The sequence below is a fragment of the Orcinus orca genome, chromosome 2, assembly GCF_937001465.1.
Source record: "Orcinus orca chromosome 2, mOrcOrc1.1, whole genome shotgun sequence".
Lineage (NCBI taxonomy): Eukaryota > Metazoa > Chordata > Mammalia > Artiodactyla > Delphinidae > Orcinus > Orcinus orca.
This window is the reverse complement of record NC_064560.1, coordinates 53,799,896-53,813,797: the sequence shown is the minus strand read 5'-3', so window position 1 is coordinate 53,813,797 and position 13,902 is coordinate 53,799,896. Positions and strand designations below refer to the sequence as shown.

Below are 13,902 nucleotides of genomic sequence, written 5' to 3'. Positions count from 1 at the left end.
GTGATCAATGAACTGAGCAAGGTAACAGGATACAAGATTAATATGCAGAGATCTGTTGCACTTCTTTACACTAACAATGAAATATCAGAAACAGAAAGTAAAAAAGCAATCTCGTTTAAAACTGCATACAAAAAATAAAGAAAAAAGAAAAAGAAAAAAACCTAGGAATAAACCTAAACAAGGAGGTGAAAGATTTATGCACTGAGACCTATAAAACACTGATAAAGGAAATCAAAAATGATTCGAGGAAATGGAAAGATATGCCATGCTCTTGGATTGGAAGAATTAATATAGTTAAAATGGCCATACTAACCAAAGCAATCTACAGATTTAATGTGATCCCTATTGAATTACCCATGACATTTTTCACAGAACTAGAACAAATAATCCTAAAATCTATGTGGAACCATGAATAACCCAGAATTGCCAAAGCAATTCTGGAAAGTACAGAGGAAAAAGGAACAAAGTACAAAGCTGTAGGCATAACCCTTCCAGACTTCACACAATACTACAAAGCTACAGTAATCAAAACAGCATACTATTGGCACAAAAACAGACGTACAGATCAATGTAACAGAACAGAGAACCCAGAAATAAACCCACACACCTATGGACAATTAATGTTCAACAAAGGAGTCAGAATATACAGTGGAGAAAAGACAGTCTCTTCAGCAAGTAGTGTTGGGAAAGCTGGACAGCCGCACCTAAATTAATGAAGGTAGAACACTCCCTCACACCATACACACAAAAAAACTCAAAACGGCTTAAAGACTTAAATGTAAAACATGACAACATAAAACTCCCAGAAGAGAGCATAAGCAAAATATTCTCTGACATCAATCATAACAGTTTTCTTAGGTTGGTCTCCCAAGGCAAAAGAAATAAAAGCAAAAATAAACAAATGGGACCTAATCAAACTTAAAAGTTTTTGCACAGCAAAGGAAACCATAAACAAAACAAAAACACAACCTACAGACTGGGAGAAAATATTTGCAAATGATGCAACTGACAAGGGCTTAATTTCCAAAATACAGAAACAGCTCCTACACCTCAGTAACAAAAAAACAAACAGGCCAATCAAAAAATGGGCAGAAGATCTAAATAGACATTTCTCCAAAGAAGACATACAGATGGCCAACAGGAACATGCAAAACTACAATGAGGTATCACCTCACACCGGTCAAAATGGCCACCATCAAAAAGCCTACAAATAATAAATGCTGGAGAGGGGGTGGAGAAAAGGGAATGCTCCTACATTGTTGGTGGGAATGTAAATTGGAGCAACCACTGTGGAAAACAGTATGGAGGTTTCTCAAAAAACTAAAAATAGAGTTACCATATGATCCAGTAATCTCACTCCTGGGCATATAACTGGAAAAGATAAAAGCTCTAATTCGAAGAGACACACACACCCCAAGCGGCACTATTTACAACAGCCAAGATATGGAATCAACCTAAATATCTACTGACAGATGAATAATAAGAAGATGTGGTGTATATATATATATATATATATGTATATATAATGGAATACTACCCAGCCACAAAAAAGAATGGAATAATGCCATGTGCAGCAACATGGATGGACCTAGAGATTACCATACGAAGTGAAGAGGTCAGAGAGAGACAAATATATCATTTATATGTGGGATCCAAAATATGATACAAATGAACTTATTTTACAAAACAGAAATAGACTCACAGACACAGAAAACAAACTTATGGTTACCAAAGGGGAAAGGTGGGGAGGGATAAATTGGGAGTATGGGATTAACAGATGCACATTGCCATATATCAAATAGATAAACAACAGGTTTTACTGTATAGCATAGGGAACTATATTCAATATCTCGTAATAAACTATAATGGAAAAGGATAGAAAGAAGAATATAGATATCTACATACATATGTATAACTGAATCACTTTGCTATACATCTGAAACGAACACAATATTGTAAATCAACTGTACTTCAATAAAATAAATAAACATAAAAAATGAATTACGCAAGTGTAGGATTGAGAAAAGCAAAAAAAAAGGTTATGAGAGGTCAAGCAAACTGGTGAACTAGGAAGCTCCAGGCTCTCATTCCTTCACAGAAATATCATGAAAAAAACAGAAGTTTCTGAACACACTTGGTAGGAGCTCTGAAAAACAATCACAGTTTACAGCAACTAAGCAAAGAAACAATCACGAAAAGGCTGTGCTCGACATGGCAGGAACGTTTTGTGGTGTGGTGTGACCTTGGTCTGGGGTGGCAGCAGCCCAGGTCCCAGATCCCCTCCAGGAGCCAGAGGGAGCAGGGTAAACCTTACTTGCAAATTAGTGTGTCCATCTGTTCTGTCTTAGCTGGAGGCTACCTAAAGGACTGACTTGCCTCTCCTATCTCACATAACTCAGAACACAAATGGGAAAAGTGGGGAATTCCCTGGCAGACCAGTGGTTAGGACTCAATGCTTTCACTGCTGGGGTCCAGCTTTGATCCCTGGTCAGGGAACTATGATCCTGCAAACTGCACAGTGCAGCCAAAAAAAAAAAAGGCGGGGGCAAAGTGTCAGGCACTGCTCATAAAAGCTATAAGGTGACTACAAACCCACACATGCCAGGGCAGAAGATGACACGCAGAGACATGCAAGAACCACCTAAAGCCCCTAGAAGAGGCTGGAGTGTAACTCCAGGAAATTAGGACACTCAAAAGCAGCCATGTATATGGGGAATTCAGAAAGCTACAACCAGGCAAGATGTGTGCTCAAAAACATCCTGAGAAGACCTTCAGCTTTCACTTCAGGCTGATCTCTAGTGTCCAAGGAAGTTGAGCTACTCAGTGAGGGACTGTCCCAGCACAAAGCCAGTCTACAAAGACTGGGAGAGGCAGCTCTACTCCCTCTCACTGGGGGGAGGGTTGGGGGGGTGGGGCAGGAGGGGGCCACCAGGCAGGGCAGTGCTGGACTGACTGTCTGCTTCAACTCACGACATTCAAGGAATCTCTGTGAAAACATCAGTTGAACACAAGCAAAAGGAACAGAGACATCACTGAATACACATGACAAGGAATGGTCTTTACAAAAATAGTTTGGAAAAGTCTCAAAACCATGAGACTACTATAGCCTTCAACAACAGTGACAACAAACAGCAAACCCTGGGTAAGAAGCGAATCTGACATCCAAAGTTAACACATTACAAATGTAATCAAATGTCCAGTTTTCAACAACAACAAAATCACAAGGCACACAAAGAAACAGGAAAACACAGCTCATTCAAAGGAACAAAATCAACTGTCCCTGAGAAAATCAGACGTGGAACTTACTAGATGAAGACTTTAAACAATCATCTTAACTATGCTCAAAGAGCTAAGGAAAAGACATGAACAAGGAACTAAAGTTAATCAGGAAAACAAAATGTGACTGAAATGAGAATATCAACAAAGAGATAGGAACTGTAAAAAAGAACCAAACAAATATTTCAGAGCTGAGAAGTACAATAACTGAATTGAAAATTTCACTAGAGGGGCTCAATAGCAGACTTGGACAGGCAGAAGAAAGAATCAGCAAATTTGAAGACAGGACAATTAACATACACATTGTGGGAGTCCCAGGATGAGAAGAGAGGAAGGGTAAGAGAGAATATTTGAAGAAATAATGGCCAAAAATTTCCCAAATTTAATGAAATCCATGAATTTACAAATCTCCACAAACTTCAGGTAGGATAAACCCAGAGACCTATACCAAGACACATTACGATTAAACTGTCAAAAGACAAAGAAAGAAGCTTAAAAGCAGCAAGAGAAAAGTGACTCATCAAGTACAAGAGATCCTCAATAAGATTATCAACCAATTTATCATTAGAAACCTTAAAGGCTAGAAGGCAGCGAGATGAAGGAAAAGTGCTGAAAGAAAAAAACTGAGAATTCTTTATCCACCAAAACTGTCCTTCAAAAATGAAGGACAGGGGCTTCCCTGGTGGCACAGTGGTTGAGAGTCCGCCTGCCGATGCAGGGGACATGGGTTCGTGCCCCGGTCTGGGAGGATCCCACATGCCGCGGAGCAACTGGGCCCGTTAGCCGTGGCCGCTGAGCCTGTGCGTCCCGAGCCTGTGCTCCGCAACGGGAGAGGCCACAACAGTAACAGGCCCGCGTACCGCAAAAAAAAAAAAAAAAAATTAAGGGCATTCACTTCATTTTGGACATTCCCTGGAATGTTACAGGAGGGACATTCCCTGGGAAAGGACATTAGCAGATAAACAAAAGCCAAAGAATTTAAAAGGCAAATGCATAAAAACAAGCATAAATCTATGGTATTGGGCACATAATAATAAGATATAATTTGTGACACCAGAAATGGGGGTGGGGAGTTAGAACTTTATAAGAGAAGAGTTTCTGCATGCTACTGAGGTTATTAAGTAGGCAACTTAAAATTTGATAGTTATAACTTCTGGATGTTATATGTAATCCCCATGGTACCACAAAGATATATATATGATATACACAAAGATAAGTTTTTAGGATGAATGACTAAATTATCAATTATGCCATGTTGATGTTAACAAAATTTCTTTTCAATTTAAATAAAGTATGACTTGCAGAGAACTATCAACGAGCTACATTACATAGTTCCTGCCCGAATGGGTCTTAAAACTCCCATGACAAAGCAAACACATTTGAAACATTTAAAAAATAACACAGAACATAATTTATTAAATAAATTTTAATCAAATATACATATAAGGAAGTAATACAGGTGACTATGAAAAAGATGAATCAGTGAAGCTAACAGTTATAACTGAGAATGCCCTTGAAAGACATAAAACTTCTAAGATGGGCAAAAATATTACAGAAGGAAAAAAAAGTATTAGAGTTGATTTTATTCTAAATGGCAGCTCAGTTACTTTTTAATTGTAATTTTTAATTTTAGGTAACTCAGTTACCTAATCCACATAAACAATAGTAGCTTTAATATTCTTTTCTGTGTAATAAAAACAATAAAAAAAATCTGTTTATTCCAGATTTACATCTCAGGGCCTAACCTCTCTAATCAGGTCCAACTGGCACTGATGACCCAATTCACTGCTCACTTAAATTTATACCAGGTGGATTTTCCCTCCACAAACCTTTCCTTCTCCAGTTTCTCCCATCTCGAAATAAATGAAACCACCATCCATTAAGTTGCTCAACTATCCTTGATTTACTTTTCCCTCACCCTAACCCCTAAATCCAATAAATGGTGCCATTGAATCCACCTCCAGAGTAAATCTGAAATCCATTCATTCTTAGTCTAAGCCACCATCATTTCTCACCTTACTTAACAGCTTTTTAATTTGGTTTCCATACTTCTATACTTGGCTCACTACAATACATTCTATTAATATAATAAGGTCAAAATAATGGTCAAAATAATCTTCTTAAAATATAAGTCATGCTATTCCCCACCTAAAATCCTCTAGCTCTATCCCAAATTAATTTCAACCACTTAGAGCCAATGCAAATAGTTCCCAAATGGTTGACAAGAGCGAGGTTTTGTCTCTCGTATTACTTTCTACTTGTTGTTTCTCTTTCTAAAGGAAATAACAGATGCCAAAGAGGAAGTTCTCTTCTCGAGTTGGCTCTGAAGCCAGGTTGCCTAGGTTCAAATCCTGGACAGCTGAGCAATCTTGGGGAAATTACTTAAGCCTCTCTGGGTCTCAGTTTCCCCTAGCTAAGATCACTTTTTGGCTGATTGGCTAAACTTGTAAATAGTTACTACTCAATAAGGGTAGTATTTTATAGGGGGAGGGAGCAGGGAGCTGTATAATAAACAATTGGTATTACCAATGAATAAATGCAAACCTGCTCCTTAATTATCCAGACATTTATTTCGGGATCACTATGGCCATTCTCCTCCTACTTACACTGCATCCAACTTTGGGGGGAACACTAAACCTTAAAGAAAATGGTTCCTAAATTAGACTGCTAACCACATTCACCTTCCAGTCATACAACTGCAGACCACTGAGGATCAGCACTCAGAGCCACCACACCAACTATGCTATCCACACACTTAGGTGCACCATGATAACGCTGGTTAGAAAAATGTTCAAAGCAATGTCATTTATAATAGCAGGAAAAGGAGAAACAAGTTAAGTAAATGTACCCAAAAACCCAACAGCTAAAGAAGTGACGGCAAATCAACATAAAGAAAATACCACAGGGCAAGTACAAGGGGATATACAGATGAAATCTGCTATGGGGGAAAACATGAGGTGAAATATATATATATTGATTACAACTTCATAAAAGTTGTAATGGATTTCTTTTATTTTCTATAAAATGCAAGTTTGTTTTAAAGTTTTAAAGAACATACATGTTGTGAGCCCAGACGGTCTCTTATGGTCCCTTCCAGCTCTAGTATTTAATGATCCTATGAAAACCTCAAGTGTGCAATACCTTGAAAAACTGATAAATAGTATATGCACGTTACAATATCAGGTGTCAGAGATGTGCTCTACCCAAGAGACTCCAGGGGTACTGGGTTGCAGGACTGGACCAAGAACTAGTCATATAATATTCTATTGTAGTACCTTGACCCTTTAAAATGACAAAGCATGTGTAGGCAGTACTAGTTGCAAATTATTTCGCCACAGAAATGAAATATTGAATTCTGGCTAAAGTGTTACACTTCTTTTCCACATAGGTCTCTCTCAGTTATTTTCCACGAAGTAATTTTAAAAAGCAAGCAAAGAAACACCAAACCAAAACCCACCCATAGAATCCAAATATCTAGTTTTATGCCCTGAAATATGTTTTAAAGATGTTTGAATATTATATTGGACCGCAAATCAACCAAGAGGAAGAGGGAGATTTGATCTGAAAACAATTATTTTAATCCATCAATGATTTCTGTATAAGTCTTATATTTGGATTTTGAAGTACTTAAGATATTATAAAATTCACTTAAAAAATCAATGTAAAGTACAATATGCAAAAACCCTACATACATAATAGAATAACAACAATGAAACAAAGTAGTTTGGAGCGGATCCCTCATTTTTTAAAATTCTGCCTTACTAAAAATAGATCAACAGGGACTTCCCTGGTGGCGCAGTGGTTAAGAATCTGCCTGCCAATGCAGGGGACACAGGTTTGAGCCCTGGTCTGGGAAGATTTCACATGCTGCGGAGCAACTAAGTCCGCACCACAACTACTGAGCCTGTGCTCTAGAGCCCGTGAGCCACAACTACTGAGCCCACGTGCCACAACTACTGAAGCCCACGTGCCTGGAGCCTGTGCTCCACAACAAGAGAAGCCACCGCAGTGAGAAGCCCGCTCACCGCAACAAAGAGTAGCCCCCGCTCGCCACAACTAGAGAAAGCCTGCGTGCAGCAATGAAGACCCAATGCAGCCAAAAATAAATAAATAAATAAATAAATTTATTATTATTTTTTTTAAAAGATCAACAATCCAATCCCCGCCTTTAGTTTCTACATGAGCTGCTTATATTTTCGGGGTGTAGATGAGGTTGACTATAAATTTAGTAAGATTACTCTTAAAAATTTACTTTTACTTTAAAAAAAAGACTTACTTTTAAAATTTTGTAGGATTTATGAGATCACTTAGAGGACTGCCAAGCTAAATGCGCCTGACTCCAAATGCACCTGACATACGCAAATGCAAACGGTGTAAAGCAGGATTTAAAAACCAGTGGATCTCTATTTCCTTATTCTTTCATTAATCACAGCTAAAATGTGAAATCAATTTTCTTACTAAAAGCTTACTATCACTTTTGTGCTTTAAGGAACACAGGCTATTAAAATGTAAAGTTAATCATATACATACAATAGATGATCAGTGAACCATTAAAAACACTGTGAGGAATACATGAAATTAAATTAATACACATGGCACACTGCTGTCTGTAGAACTATACACATACACACACACACAAGCCAGAAAAGGATATACAGTACTGACATATAGTGTACCCAGGTGGTGGTTCCCCCCACTCTCTTTTTGGGGAACACTGACATTTTCTAATTTTTTTTATAATTAATATTTGTTGTTAGGCAATATCTGTGAGCCTCAGCTGTGATTAATCTCTGAACTGAATTACCTGACTCAAAGCTGGGATGGAGCTTGTCTGAGAAGTGGTTTGAGATATGGGACCATTCATCTGTAAAATTGAAAACACCAAACACACCATCACAACAGTGTAAAGAAACATATTTTCAAACCATAGTAATTTAGTAAAACAAAACCCACTGAGAAAAGCAAATTTTTACATGACAAAGAAATTCAATGAGATATTCAAAATGATGTAGGAGTCTTGAAATTTAAAATATTTTGAAATTTTGACTGAACACCATTAAGTAAAATTCCTTGTAGTTTCCACAGGGAAAATTAAGAAAACCTACTTTTCCCAATGTCATTTAGAAACTTTAAATATTATTGCTTGACATGATAAAATCTTACAATAAACAAATGCACTCAAAATTAAAAACTTACATAATTCTAATTAACTCTTTAAATAAATACCACTACAATGACTATAATGTTATTAAACTATTTACAAATCACTGCATTTTTCTTGGTGATTTTAAATCCAAAGCTTTAAGTATTCAGAGCTATAAATGACATCTGTTTTCTCTATCACTTTGAAACTGCTAATTTCCTCTACTAAGCAACCCCTAAATTTACTCAGAATATAACACCTATATTTCAGCATGAGATACGCTAGTGTTCCAAGTGTACTGTAGGATCTGTTATCAGAAGAGAAGAGAGGTACACCAGGCCAGTGTTGGCCTTGGATGCCCACTCACCAGATGAGCGCTGTCTTTGCCTTCCTGGACTCGCTGGCCCTGAGGTTCAGCCACGACCTTAGCGTCCTGATCAGAAGTCATGAGCTGTTTACTTTGTGGCTCCACTGGGAGAAGTTTAATGCTAGCCGTAGGATACTGTAAAACAAGAGACAGTAAATTGGTAACTTGAGGTGCAGAGTGTAATTAATTCTAAAATGATATTACTAAGCAGTTTTAAAATCTTCAAGTTTTCCAGGACATATGTTTATCCCTCTGGAGTCTAAGTAGTTTAAAGAAATTTGCCCATAATTTCCACCTTACGCACCCAAGAAATAATACTTGTTTTTTAATAAGTTTCTTCTTCACACTGATTTGGTAACCATGATAATATCCTAAGACTTAGAAACTAAATGCTAACATATCCAAGCCCACTCATGTTCAGAAAGTTATTTTTTAAAAACAGAAAATTACAAAATTAATAGAACTCCAATTTGGGATTGATGAATCCCAAAAATATATATATATATATATATATACATACACACACACACACACACACACATATATGGTTTTTGACCAGCCCCATTAATTTCATTCTGTTCCAGGAAAACAGCTGTCAGGAGAAATAAACAATAATTCATTTAAAAGGAATCCCTTCGCAATTTCTGAACCAAAGAAACCAAAAACAGTCTAAACAGGGCACAAGTATGCAAAGCAGCCTCCGCAAAGCATTCACTCAGCTCAGAAGCTGGACACTGAACTTCACATACAGTATCTCATTTGATTTTCCCAAATGGCTTATGAAGTAACTCTGGCTCAGAAGGGATAATAGTTTGCATGATTTCATATTATGAGTATCAGAACCAAGATTCTCAGACATCCAGGTGTAGCTTCAGGCACTCCCTCTCTTCACTGTAAACTACACTGCTTCACAAGATAAAGAAGTTGATTTAACCCAGATTTTTCAGGCTGCTTCTGAAAACACATAGTATCCAAGTGGCAGATAAAGAAATTTAAAAGCTAACTGTTCTTGTCTCACCAGGTAACCATGTAGGGTTTTTTTTTGCGGTACGCGGGCCTCTCACTGCTGTGGCCTCTCCCGCTGCGGAGCACAGGCTCTGGACTCGCAGGCTCAGCGGCCATGGCTCGCACACGGGCCCAGCCGCTCCGCAGCATGTGGGATCTTCCCGGACCGGGGCACGAACCCGTGTCCCCTGCATCGGCAGGAGGACTCTCAACCACTGCACCACCAGGGAAGCCCACCATGTAGGTTTTTAGTTTCTATTACGGCACTCCTTATTCTCAATAACCTGCTTGTGATAAATTCTCAAAACCCTTGATAATAGTCTGATGGTCAAAGGTGATCTCATCCTTTGTCAAATGTATAATATCATCAACCACAAAAGCACAAAATCACTGAAATGCTATAAGACACGTTTGGAAATGTAAACTACTAACAGAGGAGAAATGCTTGAAACAAATTAAATCAGTTTCACAGAGATCAATGTTTCCCACAATGTAGGATGAATGACAAATATGTTAAACTGTAATTATTTGCAATGTGCTAAATTGTAAAATCCTGAAAATATAGATTGGTACCCAGACTGACAGTCACAGAATGGGGTGTAGATGCATTTTACCACTATTAACTTGATTTTTAAGATTACCAAAGGAAAAAAAGTTTGGTTGAAAACAAGATATGATACCCAAAAGAGAAAAAAATCAATAGTCCTTTATTATATATACTACCTATATTTTTTCAGTCAGAAATTATGTACCTTATAATAGAAACAGCATCACTACCAGATAGGAAGTAGTCTTGCAAAACAAACAACAAACCCAGGACGTGATCTTATTACAAACTTGTAGCAAGCACAAGCACAGAGGAATGCCAAGGGGTTCAGCGAAGCTCGCAATTCCTGGATGAGTACCCTTGGCTTCTTCAACACAAAAGGAGACAAGATACACATACTGGCCAAACTATGGCTTTATTTTGTTTATATGGCTTTATCTGATGCAAATAAACTGAAACCAAAGACAATCAGGGAAGCAATAGTGATGGGATATTTGACAGTATTAAAGAATTCCTGTATTTTCTTAGATGTCATGATATTGTGGTTATGTTTAATAATAATAATAAAAGTGAGCCTACCTTTCAGAGCTGCATATTTAAATACTTACAGGGGAAACACCATGATGTGGGGCAGAGACATGGGGGTTCACAACTGTTCTTCCCAGAAGAGGTGAATGAGGGTTCATGATTCGACCCCATCTACTTTTGTATGTTTGAAATGTTGTATAATAAAAGGTTAAAAAGGTAGCCATGGCAGTAGCTTGTATAACAGAACAGTGGTCCTGATCTGACCCATGCATCCTATCTACAAACAAGTAATCTTTACATCACACGACTATATCTCTTTATTACTGACCTGACACACGTTTTTTTTTTTTTTAAAAGTCCAACAACTGGAAAAGTTGCCAGAAAAAAACCATAATTCAAAAAGACACATGCACCCTAATGCTAACTGCAGCACTATTTACAATAACTAGGTCATGGAAGCAACCTAAATGCCCATCGACAGACGAATGAATAAAGAAGATGTGGTACACATATACAATGGAATATTACTCAGCCATAAAAAGGAACGAAACTGGGTCATTTGTAGAGATGTGGATGGACCTAGAGACGGTCATACAGAGTGAACTAAGTCAGAAAGAGAAAAACAAATATCGTATATTAACATATATATGTGGAATCTAGAAAAATGGTACAGATGAACCAGTGTGCAAGGCAGAAGTAGAGACAAAGATGTAGAGAACAAACGTATGGACACCAAGGGGGGAAGCAGGGAGTGGTGGTGGGGTGGAGGTGGGATGAATTGGGAGATCAGGATTGACATATATACACTAATATGTATAAAACAGATAACTAATAAGAAAAAAAAAGTCCAACAACTGGAAAAGTTGCCAACAGAAGGGGTTACTGATATGCACCTCATTAAGCAAGCTGTACAGAGATACACAGCATTAAAATTTGCATTAAAATTAACCTTATTATCAAATATCTGAATCTGAAATAAGACTAAGAGTATGATGAGTATGATGATGAATGTATGATTGACAACAGTTCCAATAAATAACAAAATAACTTTTTCATTACTTGTTCAAGAAACCAAAACTATTTTAAGACTTACCACTATACAAACTATTGTTTCTTGGCATAAAAGTAGGTCTCTAGGTTGTGAAGACAAATAGGCAAGGGGGGAATAGATCTACTGTCAAAGCAAAATATTTCCTGGCATAAGACCTAGTAATGTGACAACCTGATAGTGGTCAGAGGCAGCTTTCACAAAGCTTTAACGAGCTGAACAAAAGGAGTCATTTTCCTGATTTGATTTCATTTTCTCTTTACATGAAAAAACAAAGAGATGAAATCAGAGGGCCCACCTGCCTACTTAGTGGTCTTTCTGCTAGCAGACCTGGTTAATTCCATCTGTCAAAGCTCCACCTCAAAAAGTTTTATTAACCTTATTAACTACTTGGGAGAGTATAGTTCTCTTAGTTCTGTTTCTAAACAATTCTTTTCACATATACCTGAAATGTTTGTTTCAGAATTAAATATTTATTTAGGTCTTTTGGGACAAAGAAATCCTTAAAAAAATATAAATCAGTTTCAAATAAACATAACTGTATATCAAGGTGGCATAAATATCCAGAGAAGAATTATTCTAAGTGATATTAAAAGATAGTATTTGCACACAAAATCCTAAAAACTCACCAAGAAATCTTAAAATGCACCCAGTAGGCTTGTTCTTTGGGGTAAATGTTGGTATTATTTTGAAACTATTTTACATATTATATACACACATACACACACTGTAATACGATAAGGTAAATAAGAATTACATTAATATTAAGTATTCATTTTTAGCATAAAAGGAAATACAAACATAAAATCAAATAAGCTAGGTAAGATCTACATAATCTTTTTTTATTTATTGTAAATGTAACTTTTTAAACTACAGTTGGCCCTTGAACCACGGGGGTTGAGGTGTGTGGGTTCACTTATATGCAGACTTTTTTCAATAAAAAATACCAGAGGACTACACGATCTGGATCTGTGGTTGGTTGAATCCAAAATGCAGAACCAAGGATACCAGGGTACAAAACTGTGGATATGGAGGGCTGCATGCCAAGTTACATGCTGGTTTTCGACTGCATGGGAGTCAGCGCCCCTAACTCCTACGTTGTTCAAGGGTCAACTGTATAGATTTTCTTTGGCTTTCACTAGTTTTTCTACTAGTATCCTCCTTCTACACCAGAACCCACTCTAGGATCCCACACGGCACTGAGCTGTCACTTCTCTCCAGTCTCCTCCAACCTGTGACAGCCCCTCAGTTTTGCCTCCTCATTCAGCCACACTTTTGCAGAACGTTGCTCAATTTGAGATGAACCTGGCACACCTTATCATGACAGCAAGTAAGTGCTCCAAGACTCCTGTGGTCACATCACAGGAGCAACAGGAAAGGAAGGGAGGGGCTCCAGATGGCCAAAGACAGAGAATGTGAGGGGCACAAAGAAAGAATGGAAACAAACATATAAAAATCCACAACAGTTCAAACGCCACCACTATACTAGTCACTTCTGGACGCTGTTATGATACCAACTTCTTTTTCTGAAGATTACTCTAGGAAACAAGCATCAGCCTGCCTTTCCTGGATGACTATTTCAGCAAAACCAAAGATCAGGGCACACAGTTCACTATACAGGAACCACAATTAAAAACTCATAGTGAATAACAGCATTAGAAAATCAAAATGTTGCAACATCTAATGAAATGATGGTTGATGTCTGCTAAAACTAGGGGAAGAGCTGATGGGGAACTTATAATGATTGGCTCAGAGGGACTGAAGCTACTTTTCAATCTTATCACTAACGTGCAACAAGTAGGTATCACACTCTTAATGGGACGAAGAGTATCAGATCTATGAAGTATTCTTGCCAAAAAAAAAAAGAACCTGTATTCAATCAAACCTCTATATCCAACTCCCAATTTCAAGGAAATTCTGGGAACACTATGTGTTAAATAACACCAACACAAAGCCACTAGCTAAACCCAAAACGTGGGGCATACTAC

General features: G+C 37.6%; 1 protein-coding gene across 5 annotated transcripts in view; it reads right to left on the bottom strand.

The window, feature by feature from the left end:
- Positions 1 to 13,902, bottom strand: part of LARP4B (La ribonucleoprotein 4B) — an 88,297-nt gene that overhangs the window by 49,907 nt on the left and 24,488 nt on the right. For all 5 annotated transcript variants that reach the window (XR_007475413.1, XM_049705671.1, XM_049705670.1 and 2 more), the window contains 2 exons: positions 8,787 to 8,921; positions 8,081 to 8,140 (listed from right to left, as the gene is read on the bottom strand). Coding sequence is in view for 4 of the 5 variants with exons in the window: in XM_049705673.1 (XP_049561630.1) it covers positions 8,081 to 8,140; positions 8,787 to 8,921 (195 nt within the window). In the remaining variant the exon portion in view is untranslated. Of the gene's footprint in view, positions 1 to 8,080; positions 8,141 to 8,786; positions 8,922 to 13,902 lie in introns of those variants that run through there.